The following is a 15,134-nucleotide window of genomic DNA, read 5'->3' as shown; positions in this document are numbered from 1 at the left end:
GTAAATGGGGGTGGGTTGTTTTTTTCTGTTTTGGTCATCTACCTGCATTATATAGCATCAGAAGAAATTTTTTTTAACTGACCACTTTTTTACATTTTCTTACTCTTTTACAGGTCTCTATGGGAAAAATGGCATTTTGCCAGCCAGGAAGATGCTGAAATATACAGGGAAAAGTTTATGGGAGCAGCTGAGGGAGTCTCCAACACTGCTGTGGCTTGGTCCTCGGCTGGGTCTGAACACAGAGCAGGGTATGGAGCTCATCTGCCTGCTGGGGACCTTTCTAGCATTTGGTGCTATGGTTATGGAGCCTCTGAGAGACAGCCTAGTGTTCCTGCTTCTCTGGATTCTCTATCTTTCGCTCTACCAGGTACAGGCAATAGGCCAATATGTTAGAACATCTGTTTTGGGGGGTTTTCCTAAGACTTGGGGCACAGTTAATATTGCTGTGAATGTTCAGGTTATGATTTGTTTGGACTGTAGAAGTTAAAGCAACAATGTTGCTGAATTCATTTGGAAACCGTGGTTTAGAAAAAATATCATTAAAATACCCTTTTTGCTTTAATTTGAGACAAAATAAATTTAGTTTATGGAAACTCTCATATTGTCTCCCAGTCATTTTGGGTGCTGCCATGGCAAACATGTAAGCACTGTATTGCCACCATAGTGTGAATGTGGTATGGATAGAAGTAATTACCAGTTTTGTGAGGGGAATTAGCTGTAAGAATAGTAAAATCAAAACACTTGCAAATGAAACTAAATCTTGAAGACCAAATGTCACACACACACATTAGTTAATATTTTATTATAATTACTGCAAATAAAAATGATAGCGCTAATCACATTGCATATAATTATATAGAAATGTATATATTTTACATTAACTAAGGATAGTTAAAATTTGTAAATGGGAAGCAAACCTCTGCTACTTATTATCCTTGCAAGCGGTACAATTAAACATATTGACAGTTGGCCACACCACTTCCTGTAGTTCACAAGTGTTTTTATCATGTTTTATTTCTTATGTATGTTTTTAGGATACATGTTTTATGTGTGTATTACCTCGTTCGCTACCTAGGACGTCAGTAGTAGGCAGTCTCTAAATGTCTGAAATAGGTAGACAGGAAGTTAGATGATCTTTCTGCACCTGTGTTTTTCATGTTGGTAATGATGGTGGCTCCTCCAGCACTCCCTTGTTTGTTTTTGTCTAATACCCAGAGGCCATACTTTTCCTGCAGCAAGAGTTAGCAAATCGGTTGTAGCAGATTTTGCAAAATTCTGCAATTGTGGCAAACTTGCATTATTTTGTATAAACCTTTATATCTGACTGTATGCAAAAAGTCACTTTTTTTTATTGGAAACCTTCTTCATTTTTAAACATTTTAGGCTACATACAGTACAAAAATCCACCATTTAACAAGTAAATAGATATGTTAAAAACTTAACTGTGAACTGTCAGTGTTTTGAATTGAAATACAGTGCAACCATTGTTTGGTATATGTATGTGTGTATATATGTAAAAAAAAAAGTTTTAATCCTTGTCATCTTTCCAGGCTTATGTATGTTGAAAATGCCCACAGTATCAGCGGTTTGTCATGCTGATAATTACACAAAGATATGTGTACGTATATTGGACATATGGCAACAGACACAAACGGGTTGAATTACCACAAGCTTGTCAGCAGTAGGCATCAAGGCTTCTATGAATTGAAATTTATTGCCCCCTCTGCCAGCTGCAAGACACCTGCAGTTGCAGACTTCCAAAACAAATCCAGGTGTTCTTTTAGCTGCTCTATGGTTGCTCACACATGCAGGTGAAAGATCCTTTGTATAAAGATGAAATTCTTCTAAAAACATCACTTCATCCAGGAGTTATATCAAAATTATCTTTTGAGGATCAAATATTCTGACTGCTTTCTCTGTCCATTCTAACTTTGGGATGGGAGGTGGGTGGAGAATAGGAGAGGAGGGGTTTGACAGGAATCTGTGCCTTTGCTCTGCTGCTCCAGCCTCTGTCTCATCTCTTCCTGTTCCTCACAGGCTGACTGTGAAGGGAGAGGCTGGAGTAGGAAGCAGAGAGAGAGCTATGACTGAAGACCGGCACTCTCTAGCTTGCTCCATGTGATTGATTTGGGAAATGATGTGCCAGGCTAGTTAAGTAGTCTCTCCAGAATGGGAGTCTAAGGGCACTGCTTCTACCATTTCAGCAGCATGTATCTAACAGTAATGGGTGATGTCATCTGTGTTTATTATACTGGACAATGTATGTACTCGGCAAAGTCACTAACTTTTTTCACCAAGGATGTGCTTTGGTTTCACAAAGATGTCTACCATTATTTTGGTAAAAGAGGAGAAAAATCAAAATGAATTAAAATATGTAGATCAGTAAATTAAACTCCTAACATACTCTACATGTTCATGAAAAACCATTATAGAAATGTTACAAAAGTGAGATTTCTTTTTTTTTTATTTTCAATTGCAGAAGTCTTCACACCCCTTGACTCGGTACTTGCTGGAAGGCCATTTTGCAGCAATACCAGCCATATGAGTCATTCTCTGAACTTTTGTACAGTGGAGTCATGCAGTTCTTGCCCATCTTTCTTGGCAGAAGAGCTCAAGCTCTTTCAAGTTGACTGGGTATCATCTGTGAATTGCAGTCTTCGTCTTGTCACAGTGCTTTGTTTTGGGGGGGGTTTTTTCTATTGGATTCAGGTTTTGGTTTTGAGTGGGCCAGTCAGACATTGTCTTCTTGCTGAGCTCCATTCCAACTGTTGCTTTTGAAAGGTGAATCTTCTCCCCCAGCCCCAGGACTGTGGCAGACTGGTTCAGCTTTGCACCACCCATCCTTCACCTTCTTGTCCCCGCTGCTACAAAGCATCTCCACAGCATAACGCTGACAGCACTGTGCTTTACTGTAGGCATGGTGTTAGCAGGATGATGAGCTGTCTTGGTTTATGCCCCACACACGTCGTTTAGCATTGAGATCAAAAGTTCCACTTTGGTCTCATCAGTCAAATCCTTCTCCCACGTGAATTTAGTATCCCCTAAGTGTTTCTTTGCAGATGCTATGTGGCACGGTTGTATGGCTTTTCTTCAGCAGTGGCTTCCTTCTTGCCATCTTCCCATACAGGCTATGTTTGTGGCGTAAGCTTGAATTACTGAACAGTTAATATTTATTCCCCCGTCTCAAGACAGAGACCTATTTTAAAGTAATCTTAGGCCTCTGTGACCTTCCACAGTAGTTTCCTTAACCCACAGCTATGAGCTTTGCAGGAATGACCTGATTGCACAGCGTCTTGGTGCTGCCAAACTATTTCCACTTTCCAACAATAAACCTGACTATGCCCCAAAAAATATTTAAATACATTGCAACTTTCTTATGGACTTCCTCCAAACTTGTACCTCTTGGAATACCATCCAGGGAGTTCTTTTGACAGCTATTTGTTCAGCGTGTTTTTACCTTTGCTTCATCTTTACTTCATATAACAGAAACAGCTTGATTCCCTGTACGTACCTGGATCAGTCCAGACTCCTGGGTTTTGCCCCCCCCCCCCCCCCCCCTAGCAGATGAAGACAAGTTTACAAACAAAACTCTGCCTTATCTAGGCTGGTGCCACCTACAGTCTGGCAGTATTCTTCTGTCTCCTAGCAAGTGTAGAGGGTGCAAAACCTACAGTCTGTGCTGAAGCCTAGTTGGTATTAAAAGAGTAGAATCAAGAAAAAAGTATTTAGTTAGTAGGGGGACCGCAGTTCTTTGCCTGCTGGTCTAGTCCTATGCCTCCCAGGGGGTGTGAGGTCCTGAGGGGACCATCCCCCCTGGTTTCAGAGGCCGCTGAAGTGTAGGGGATGTCCCACTTACCAACATATCGTTCTACCCTGAGGCTGACACCGGGGAGCCCAGCTCACTCCCCCCAGGTGGTCCTGGAGCTGGCGGCGACTGGTAATTATATTTAAAAAAAAACAAAAAAAGTTTTTCTCATTCTGAATTTATTGTGCACCGGAGTTGTTATTACTGTCTGTCCCCGATCGGCTTGGCATGGGGGTGGTCAGCGGTATATTTCGCTATTTTTTTCGCGCTCTCACTCGTTTCAGTCTTCACACGTGCCACGTTGGGCGGCTTGCCATGCTTGCGGCTCGGCGCGAAGACGCCTCTCCCGCAATAATCTATGCTCGGGCTGTGTTTTGGGGGGTGAAGGGGTTTCCTCCCTCCCGGAAAGGTCTCGGACGGGCGCATCGTGAGGCAGCAAGCCTGGTTCGGGGGAAGGCCCGTTCCCACGGAGCACGGGAACGGGCTCCATTTGGGCGCAAGGGTCTCACCATTGGCGGGAATATCCGCCATTTTGGTACCTCCAGGACCCGCGGCATCCGGGTCTCTATCGGAGGAGGGGGAGGAGGACTCCCCACCGCGTTTGTCGCCCCAACACAGGGTCCCCGAGGGGGACAAACCTGCAAGTACACAGTGCTTAAGTGATATGGAGGGACCGGATGGGGATTTCAGACTGGTCCTCGGATTCTTCCTTTTCCTCAGAATTTGTGTTATTGATAAAGCTTTCAAGGCGCATAGGCCTAGTGAGGAAAAGGCCACAAGGATCCATTGAACCTGATCCTGCTCCAGGGTCAGGGAAGCGGCGAAGCCCACCAGAGCGGAGCACACCGAAGGGCCCCAACCTTTTAGATTAAGTGCTCCGCGGGGTGATCCTGATACAACTGACACATGACCCAGAGGAACAGCAGGGGGACCAGGACAAGCCATCTCAACCCCTGAGGGGGGTTGAGGGGATGGCGACCAGTCATCGGGTGGCCCACGCGGTACCCATGGGGCAGACAGAGATGACCCCAAGGTAGTGCGTCTGTTTCGACGAGACGAGCTGGGGCCCCTCATCCCGGCAATTCTTGGTGAGTTGGGGATTCAGTTACCACAGTAAGAGTCCAGACTGGGAGTCCCGGACCCAGTAGTGTTGGGTTTGAGAGGGCCTCCATCCGCTTTTCCATTGCATTTTTCAGCGTTGGATTTACTGTTCAAGGAATGGGATACCCCGGATTTAGGGCTCAAGGTCGCTAAAGCGATGGATAAGCTCTACCCTCTGCCTGAGGAGGCCTTGGAGCTGTTGAGAATCTCTAAGATAGATTTGGCCAAGGCAGCGGTCACCAAGAAGACCACCATTCCGGATACTGGGGGCAATGCGCTCAAAGATTTACAAGATTGAAAGTTGGAGATACAGCTCAAAAAGATTTTCGAAGTCTCCGCCTTAGGGGTTCGGGCGGCTATTTGCAGCAATTTCTCCTTACGGGTGGGACTTCGTTGGGTACAACAATTGTTGTCCAACGAATCTTTCTCCATAGGAAGTGCTTCAGGCGGGGTGTTTAGAAGCAGTGATTGCCTATAGTGCAGATGCCTTTCATGATTTACTTCATACATCGGCTAGATCCATGGTTTCGGCAGTGTCAGCACGACATTTGTTGTGGCTCCGACATTGGGTGGTCGATGTGTCATCTAAAGCCAGGTTGGGCTCACTGCCCTTCAAGGGCAAGTTGATATTTGGTAAGGAACTGGAGGATCTGAGTCCCTAGGTGAAAACAAGGCGAAGGCCCTCTAGACCAAGGCTGGAGGACAGGCCAAGGTCTAGAGGGCTTCCTCCTTCCCGTTTTCGGGGAGGCTGGAGACCTCTGACTTCGAGAGGGTCTGTTTCCTCCTTTCGGCATAGTGCAAACAGACAACAGGCATATTCACAGTCCTTTCATGGGTGCCGTTTCGGCTGGCCAGGGGCCGGTCAGAATGCACAGAGTGGAAAACCTTCGCAATGATGGCCGGCCGGTCCACGCCTCGGTACCGGTGGTCAAGGGGGCCGATTTGTCTGTTTTACGAGGCGTGGACCAGCATCACATCGGATCAGTGGGTCCTAGAGGTGATAAGTCAAGGTTATGTGTTAGATTTTGCTCGGCAGCCCCGCCAGTGTTTTCTGGTATCCCCTTGCGGTTTTTCAGACAAGCGCCGAGTGGTAAAGGCGACGCAATGTCGGCAGGGAGAGTTTCTAGCATCCCTGGATCTCATGGAAGTGTATCTGCAGGACATCAGCAGTTCCTAAGATTCGCGGTGCTGGGTTGACAGTACCAGTTTCAGGCGTTACCGTTCGGACTCACGACTGCGCCTCGAACATTCACCAAAATTATGGTGGTGGTAGCGGCGCATCTTTGCAGAGAGGGACTTATGGTTCACCCGTATCTGGACGATTGGCTGATTCGTGTGAAGTCGGAGCGACTTTGTCAGGAAGCGGTTCAGTGAGTGATTCACTTGTTACAACGGCTCGGCTGGGTGATCAATACGGCCAAAAGTCGACTGGTTCCTTCTCAGTTTCTGGAATTTTTGGGAGCCTTGTTTGACACTCGTCAGGGAATGGTACCTCTCACATGGGAATGCATGCTCAAATTGCAGAGTCAAGCTCTGCACTTGTTATCCAAGCCCATGCCAATAGTCTGGGATTATCTTCAAATGTTGGGATCAATGACTTTGACGTTGGAATTGGTTCCCTGGGTTTTTGCTCATATGCAGCCCTTTCAGTCAGCATTGCTTTCCCGATGGAATCAGCTGTCGGAACAGTTTCACCTACCTTTACCACTAACTCAGTCGGCTCGGTCCAGCTTGGATTGGTGCTTGTGTCCAGAAAACTTGAGCAGAGGAGTACCATTGGTGGTTCCCTCCTGGACAGTGGTCACTACGGATGCCAGCTTGTCCGGCTGGGGGGCGGTTTGCCTTCAAAAGTCAGTTTAGGGAGTATGGTCCCCACGAGAAGCGGGTTGGTCCATCAACCGGTTAGAGACCAGGGCGGTTTGCCTGGCCCTACAGGCCTTCCTTCCATTGGTTTGAGGCAAGTCTGTCAGGGTTCTGTCAGACAATGCGACCACAGTAGCCTATATCAACCGACAAGGGGGAACCAAGAGTCAACCCATGACATCCGAAGCCCAACTATTGATGGAGTGGGCGGAACAGCACCTGTGCAGCATTGCAGCATCACATATTGCCAGGGTGGAGAATGTTCAGGCAGACTTTCTCAGTTGCAATCAACTAGACCCCGGAGAGTGGGAACTCACGGAGGATACGTTTCGACTCATTTGCACACAGTGGGGGATGCCCGCCCTGGACCTGATGGCGACATTCCGGAATGCCAAAGCTCCGGGTTTCTTCGCTTGTCACAGAGAGACAGGAGCGGAGGGCGTGGATGCTCTGGTGTTACCTTGGCCAACGGATGTTCTACTTTGTCTTCCCTCCATGGACTCTCATCGGCAGGATCCTGCGACGCGTAGAATTATATCCGGCGGAAATAGTACTCGTAGCTCGAATGGCCGTGACGTCCTTGGTTTGCGGACCTTCGAAACCTGGCAGTAGAGGAGCCTATTCGGTTCCTTTATGTACCGGACCTTCTCCATCAGGGTCCCATTTGTTTCGACCAGGTCGAACACTTTTGTCTAGTGGCATTGCTTTTGAGAGGCGTAGGCTAAAGTCCAGAGGGTATTTGGATGCGGTAGTAACCACTCTCCTACGGGCCCGAAAAGCTTCTACTTGTCTTATTTGTGGGTCTGGAAGGTGTTCGAGACATGGTGCATTGATTGGGAGGTGGTTCCTACTCGTGCATCCGTGCCCGAGGTCTTGCTTTTTCTTCAGGATGGGTTGGCAAAGGGTCTGTCTTGTAGTTCTTTGCATGTTCAGGTAGCGGCCCTGGCGTCGTTGTGCGGTCAGGTCCAAGGTGTGCCCTTGGCGTCTCATCCAGATGTGGTTCGGTTTCTTAAAGGTGCTAAGCATTTGCATCTGCCATTACAGCGACCTTGCCCATCCTGGAATTTGAATATAGTATTGAAGGCTTTGTGCGGTGCTCCTTTTGAGCCACTTCGCAGGTCCACCTTAAAGGATTTGACGCTGAAGGTGGGGTTTTTGGTGGCCATTGTCTCAGCGAGGCGGATTTCTGAACTGCAAGCTCTGTCTTGTCGGGAGCCCTTGCGGATCTTGGAGACGGGGGGTGTCTCTTCATACGGTTCCTTCTTTTCTACTTAAGGTTGTGTCTATCTTTCATTTAAATCAGACGGTGGAACTTCCTTCCTTTTCAGGTTTGGACAGGGCAGATCCCTTGTCTAAAGACTTGCGCCAGTTGGATGTCCATCGGACGTTGTTGCGTTACCTGGACGTTACTAATACTTTCCGGGTGTCAGATCATCTCTTCGTGCTTTGGAGTGGACCTCGACAAGGGACTGCTGGTTGAAGGAGGCAATAAGTTCTGCGTATCTGTTGCAGGGTTAGTCTCTAACAGTGGGACTACGCACGCATTCTACGTGCTCCCATGCTGCGTCCTGGGCGGATTGTCAACAGATATCCCCAGAGGAGATTTGCAGAGCAGCAACGTGGAAGTCATTACATACCTTGGCCCGACATTATCACTTGGATGTTAAGGCCCCAGGCAGCGGGAGCTTTGGAGAAGGGGTGCTCAGAGTGGGCCTCTCTGGATCCCATCCCATTAAGTTAGTTCTGGTACATCCCAGGAGTCTGGACTGATCTGGATACGTACAGGGAAAAGAAAATTGGTTCTTACCTGATGATTTTCATTCCTATAGTACCAACGGATCAGTCCAGAGTCCCACCCATCTGTTCTACTCTGGATAGGGAGAGTCCCTGCTGATTATTCTTTTTCTCTCATTCACACCTTAATGCTATCTGTTCTATTATCAGTGGCTCAGGTTCTGTTCCTATTTTGGGGGTGTTGAGCCGGTAGCAGTTGTTAGGTTACTGTATATAGTTAACTTACTGAGTTTTGGGTCCCATTCTGCTTTGACATTAAGTAATACTGCCAGACTGTAGGTAGCTGGCAGAGTTTTGTTTGTAAACTTCTGTCTCCATCTGCTAGAAGGAGGGCAAAACCCAGGAGTCTGGACTGATCCATTGGTACTACAGGAACGAAAATTATCAGGTAAGAACCAATTTTCTTTTCTTCAAGAGTATTTGAATCGGCTAAGCTACTGTGAATGGACACACAGGTGGACTCTTTAACTTATTGTGGGCATTAAAGTAATCTTTTAAACTGGAGCTAATTTGGATTTGCAGTGACAAAGGGTGTGAAGATTTTGGCTGTCGAGGTTTTTTGTTTTTTAGGTTGAATTACCTTAAGTATTTCTATAGTTCTTTCACTATGAGCATGTAGTGTGTGATATGTAGATCAATAGGATGCATTCCTACTTTAATGCATTTTGATGATGGGTTTTTTGTTTTTTCTTTAAGACAGCAGAATGTGGAAAAACATTCAAGGGGTGTGAAGACATTTACAAGGCACTGTCTCTTTCTTTCACTAGCTTCAGCATTTGTAGTATATCATCTTGGTTCCCAGAAGTTAGCCTTGCCCCTTGTATTATATGCCATACCTACTTTTTGTAGGGCCAAACTAACTGCAGTAGTAACACTGTAAAACCAAAGATGTGGTGCCAGAGGGAAAAACGGCACACTTTAAAAGCCACATGCCTTTGTGGGAGGATGAAACAGACAAACGAGTAAGATCAGCAGAGGGTGTAAAGAGAGGCAATAGGATTTTTTTTTTTATCCAGTGCTTTTCCATTCCTAGTGCTCTTTGTGCCACAAAGCAGTTTGGGATGTAGGTTCACAAGGACTGTGCGTTGTGACCATTGCTCCATGGGCTAGATTCTTCTCATAAATGCTGCAATCTTATGCATTTTCATTTTGTTCCCCCGTTTTTTAGGTTGGACAGGTGTTCCTGTACTTTCAGTGGTAAGTGAGAACCCGATCATCCTAACATTTCTTCTTTGAACATAGATATACTGTAGCTTAAGCTAGTATTTCTTAAATGTGACCACCACAAATGAAGGAGTTTCCTTTAGATAACTGACTACTATAGGGAAAAATTCAGTGTAGCCATCAAAAGGACTTCGGGCTTAAGTATTGCAACCGAAGCTTCATTTGTAATATAGACCCTTGTAATAATGGCAGGGAAATCCTTCCTTCTGACTGGTTGGTCGTGATGTAGGCTCTGAATACCACCATAGACTTTTTGGTGATCTTATTTGAGGCTATCCATAATGAATAGGAGACAGAATTCTTGCTAGCCATAGATTCCCAGATCTGCTCCTGGACTCTTTTGATGTGGCCTCTCCAGCAGTGCTAACCACCACCTCCTCCCTGTGAGATTTAATTCATATTCTGTTAAGAGTACCAAAAGTAGCAGTGAAAGTGTTTTTTGGGGGTGGGGTTTTTTTTTTTTGCCCAGCATTTTCCTTCTGCTCTTTTGGACTTCCAGCTTAATTGGAGCCGGCCTCTACTAGATTGTGGTGCCTTAATTCTCAACCAGTCTGAGTCCCCTCCCCATTTGTATAACCTCCAGCCCTCACAGAAGTCTGTTCTTGGCCAGGAACTGCAGACCACTGCACCTTTTAGGAACATCCTGAATCTAGCCATTGGGCATCATTGTTGTATAATTGAGGTTTCTCCTCCCAGGGTCTGAGTGCTGCCACCACAGCATCCCTGGCCAGCCCATGGCGAGGAAGGTAGACTTGGGTCTCTAGAATGGCGCTGCACTGATTCAGCAGGCTAGTCCAAATAGCACATTACTGTGTTGGCCCTTGCCTGTTATGGGTCACGGTGATACAGATCTTCTCATTCTGTCACTGAAGAGACTTCCATCATGTCTGCTTTCCTTTAAGGTTGTTTATAGTATGTAATTTTGAGCCTTTGTATGCCCTTGCCTATGAATTGAGTAATGTGCCTTTTATTTGATGAATAGTGTAAAGTATCTTGCTTTAGTCAATCCCTTTACTTGTTCTTGCCTGTGAGCTCAGCAGTAGGGCTCTTGTCTCTGCACAGGCATGGAGTGTGCCCCTCGTCTTCTCCTGCACTATAACTGTTCCTCGTCTTTCAGGGACAATCTGCTGTTGGAGACTGGGTTTCTCACCTTCCTGATTGCTCCCTTCCACCTGCTCAAATGGCGCTCCACCATCTCCCGACCCCATGATGGTGTTACCTTCTGGCTGCTGCGATGGCTCCTCTTCCGTCTCATGTTTGCCTCAGGTGTGGTGAAGCTCACCAGCCGCTGCCCCACTTGGTGGGGGCTGACAGGTGAGAGGTGTCCTGATAAACTGGCTTGGGTTGTCTGTTTCACTCCTCTTTCTCTTCTAAAAGGGGCCATGCTCTTGTTTCCGCACCCCTCTGTCCTGTCACGATTGGGATAGGTCTCTCGTTTCTTCTTGTGGAATCTCTGCCTCATGTGTCCCAGTTCTTAGATGGTGGTGAGATTTGATGCACCATCTCTTGATGCTCTTAAGCATACAAGCTCCATGTTAGTCCCCAGCAGAAGAACCTGTGGGTTACTGCTGCAGATTCAAAACCATAAATTGTCGTCATGACATTTCTTTTCTCTTCTGCTTCTCCTCTAGAGGTTGTTTTGTTTGCCCAATTTTCTGCTGTTATTGGATGGGAAGGACTACAGCAACTCCACAGGAGCAGTTGTGCTTTGCATTTTGAACTCAGGTTTTACAAATTTCAAAACCATCATAACTGCTAGTTTAGTTATTTTGCTCTTGTGAATGTTCTGTTGGATTTTATACTTGTGAGCCAGTTGGTTTTTTTTTTTTTGTTTTAAATCTTTGAGCATGTTTGTACGGCATGTGGGGAGCCGGGCCGTCGGCTCTCCCGCGAGGGCCTTTGCTCCCGGTGCCTTCCCGGGGGTGAGGGTTCCTCGCGGGGGTCAGCCGCGGCCGGGAGCTCCTCTTCCCCGCGGCTTGGGGCAAGGGCAGCGTCGGCCAAACCTCGGCAGTCCACGCTGCCAATACCGGGGGCGGCGGCCATTTTGGAGAATTCGGCGGCCATTTTAAATGATTCAGATCGCGACGCGGTTTCGTCGGACGAAGGGGAGGACCTCCCCCCCCTGTCCCCACCGGACCTTAGCCCCCGCGGGTTACCAGGGCCTATTAATTTGCCACCTGGGGGAGCATCCGGTCCCCCTTTCACAGGATCCATCCACGCCGGATCCTGATATGGATGTAGGGGGTACGGACCCGGTTGAGGGGGATGATCCTCAGATACTCCGGTTATTTCATAAGGAAGAACTGGATCCTTTGATTGCCCATGTTCTTCGGGAACTAAAGATTCCAGTACCCCAGGTTGACTCCAATTCCCAGCCAGGGGATTTTGAATTAGACGGGCTCCGCACGCCTGCGCATGCTTTTCCTTTTCACAATAAACTGTTTCAGCTTGTATCCCGGGAATGGGATAATCCGGAGGCAACTCTTAGAGTCAGCCTCGCTATGGATAAGCTTTACCCCCTCCCAGCTGATTCCTTGGAGCTCCTTAGGGTGCCAAGGGTGGATTCGGCGGTCACTGCCATGGCTAAACATACCACCATTCCCGTAACAGGGGGTACGGCCCTTAAGGATCTTCAGGATCGGAAGCTGGAAACGTTGCTTAAGCGCATCTTTGAGGTTTCAGCTTTGGGGGTACGGGCGGCCGTTTGCAGCTGCATGGTACAAAGGGCTACCCTTCGCTGGGTACAACAGATGTTGACATCTCAAGATCTGCCTCCGGATGAAGCAGAGCAAGCAAACCGTATAGAATCCGCGGTGGCTTACGCCGCGGATGCCTTTTATGACCTCCTCCGCACTTCGGCCCGGTCTGTCTTCGGCTGTGTCAGCACGGAGGTTACTCTGGCTGCGTCACTGGGCAGCAGACTCTTCCTCCAAGGCCCAACTCGGTTCCTTTCCCTTTCGGGGCAAATTGTTATTTGGCACCGAGTTAGAAGACCTTATTCGATCTTTGGGGGAGAATAAGGTGTTCAAGTTGCCAGAGGACAAGCCTAGATTTTTTCGCCCTTCGGGTACCTTCCGCGGACGATTTCGCGGGCAACGCCGTTTTCGATCGGGAAGGGGGTCCTCTTTTGCTACACGACAGCCGTCTACGCGTTCCCAGTCATGGACTCCTTCCTTTCGTGGTAGAAGGCCGGCACGCACAGGGGCGTCTCATACCTTCGCCACCTCTAAGGCGGCTCAATGAAGGGACGCCGGTCCATTCCTCCGTCCCGGAGGTAGGAGGACGACTCTCTTACTTTCGGGAGGAATGGGCCACAATTACCTCAGACCAATGGGTCCTCGACATTATATCTCACGGCTACGCCTTGGATTTTGCAAGGCCCCTGCGCGATTTGTTCCTTATCTCTCCCAGCGGTTCTCTGGTAAAGCAACAGTGGATTGCTCAGACCCTGGAGCGGTTGCAAGCGCTGGGAGCAATAGTGCCAGTGCCGCCCGCCGAACAACGCACGGGCCGTTATTCCATCTATTTCATCGTTCCCAAGAAGGAGGGCACATTTCGGCCAATTCTGGATCTCAAGCGAGTCAACAGGGCGTTGCGCATACCGCGGTTTCGGATGGAGACCCTGCGCTCGGTCATCGCTGCGGTACACAAAGGCGAGTATTTGGCTTCCTTAGATCTCACGGAGGCTTATTTGCACATAGGAATACAAGAGTTCCATCAAAGATTTCTGCGCTTTATGGTCCTGGGGTCTCACTTCCAGTTTTGTGCTCTTCCGTTCGGTCTGGCGACAGCTCCGAGGGTGTTCACCAAGGTAATGGTGGTGGTGGCGGCGAGTCTTCGGAGAGACGGAGTGTTGGTACACCCGTATTTGGACGACTGGCTCATCCGAGCAAAATCGCGACGTCTCTGCGAAGATGCGATTCAGGCAGTCCTTCACCGGCTCCACTCCTTGGGGTGGGTTGTCAATTACCCCAAGAGCCATCTGATCCCCTCCCAGAATTTGGAATTTCTGGGCGCCTCGTTCGATACGAAAGTGGGAAAGGTTTCTCTCCCACAGGCAAGGATGGAGCGTCTGATGGCGCACGTTCGCCGTCTCCTCGCCCTTCCCCTGCCTGTGGTATGGGATTACTTACAGGTTCTTGGATATATGGCGTCCACACTGGATTTGGTTCCGTGGTCGTTTGCGCATATGCGGCCGCTACAGAGGGCGCTTCTGTCTCGTTGGGACCCCAAATCAGAAGAGTTTCAGATACCTTTGCCACTCTTACCCCCAGCAAGGACCAGTCTACAATGGTGTTTGGATCCGGTCCACTTGCTCCAAGGCACCGATTTGGAGCCACCTCAATGGATCATTGTCACGACCGATGCCAGTCTGACGGGCTGGGGAGCAGTCTGTCAGTCTCAGTCCGCTCAGGGACGTTGGACGCCTCCGCAGACAAAGTGGTCGATCAATCGTTGGAGACAAGGGCGGTTCGCCTAGCGTTACAGCACTTTCTGCCTTTGATTCGGGACAGAGCAGTTCGGGTTTTGTCCGACAACGCAACCACGGTAGCGTATATAAATCGGCAAGGCGGTACACGGAGTCTACCGGTAGCAACCGAAGCCAGCCAATTGATGGTGTGGGCAGAGCAGCACCTGTCTCGGATTGCGGCGTCTCACATCGCAGGAGTCGACAACGTTCAAGCAGACTATCTCAGCCGGCAACGACTAGACCCGGGAGAGTGGGAACTATCTCCCGAGGCACTCAGACTCATCTGTCGCCGGTGGGGAACTCCCCGGTTGGACCTCATGGCAACTCGCTTGAATGCCAAGGCAGCTCGCTTCTTCAGTCGCAGAAGGGAACACGGGTCGGAGGGCGTGGACGCGCTAGTTCTTCCCTGGCCCGCGCACGTTCTTCTGTATGTGTTTCCACCGTGGCCGTTGGTGGGGAAAATATTGCGTCGCATAGAATCCCACACGGGACCCGTCGTTCTCGTAGCTCCGGAGTGGCCGAGGAGGCCGTGGTTCGCCGACCTCATCAATCTAGCGGTGGACGGCCCCTTGCAGCTCGGTCATCTGCCTCGACTCCTTCGGCAGGGTCCAGTATTTTTCGACCAGGCCGATCGCTTTTGTCTAGCGGCTTGGCTTATGAGAGGCGGCAATTGAGAAAGAAGGGATATTCCGAGTCGGTCATTACTACTCTTCTGCAGGCTCGTAAGCCCTCTACCTCGGTTGCTTATGTCAGGGTATGGAAGGTTTTTGACTCCTGGTGTCAGGGTCTGGAAGTGCCGGCGCAGATGGCAACGGTGTCTCATATTCTGACTTTTTTGCAAGAGGGTCTGAAGAAGGGTTTATCCTATAATTCTCT

At 48.6% G+C, this 15,134-nt stretch overlaps 1 protein-coding gene across 1 annotated transcript in view; it reads left to right on the top strand.

Annotated features, from left to right (window-relative positions):
- LMF2 (lipase maturation factor 2) overlaps window positions 1-15,134 on the top strand; it is a 57,289-nt gene that overhangs the window by 7,217 nt on the left and 34,938 nt on the right. The window contains exons 2-4 of the mRNA XM_029615301.1: window positions 114-367; window positions 9,732-9,760; window positions 10,905-11,101. Coding sequence (XP_029471161.1) covers window positions 114-367; window positions 9,732-9,760; window positions 10,905-11,101 — 480 coding nt within the window. The remainder of the gene's footprint in view (window positions 1-113; window positions 368-9,731; window positions 9,761-10,904; window positions 11,102-15,134) is intronic.

Source organism: Rhinatrema bivittatum, chromosome 9, assembly GCF_901001135.1.
Source record: "Rhinatrema bivittatum chromosome 9, aRhiBiv1.1, whole genome shotgun sequence".
In the NCBI taxonomy this organism is placed as follows: domain Eukaryota; kingdom Metazoa; phylum Chordata; class Amphibia; order Gymnophiona; family Rhinatrematidae; genus Rhinatrema; species Rhinatrema bivittatum.
Note: the sequence above shows the minus strand (reverse complement) of the source record. Positions and strands in the feature narration are given on the sequence as shown.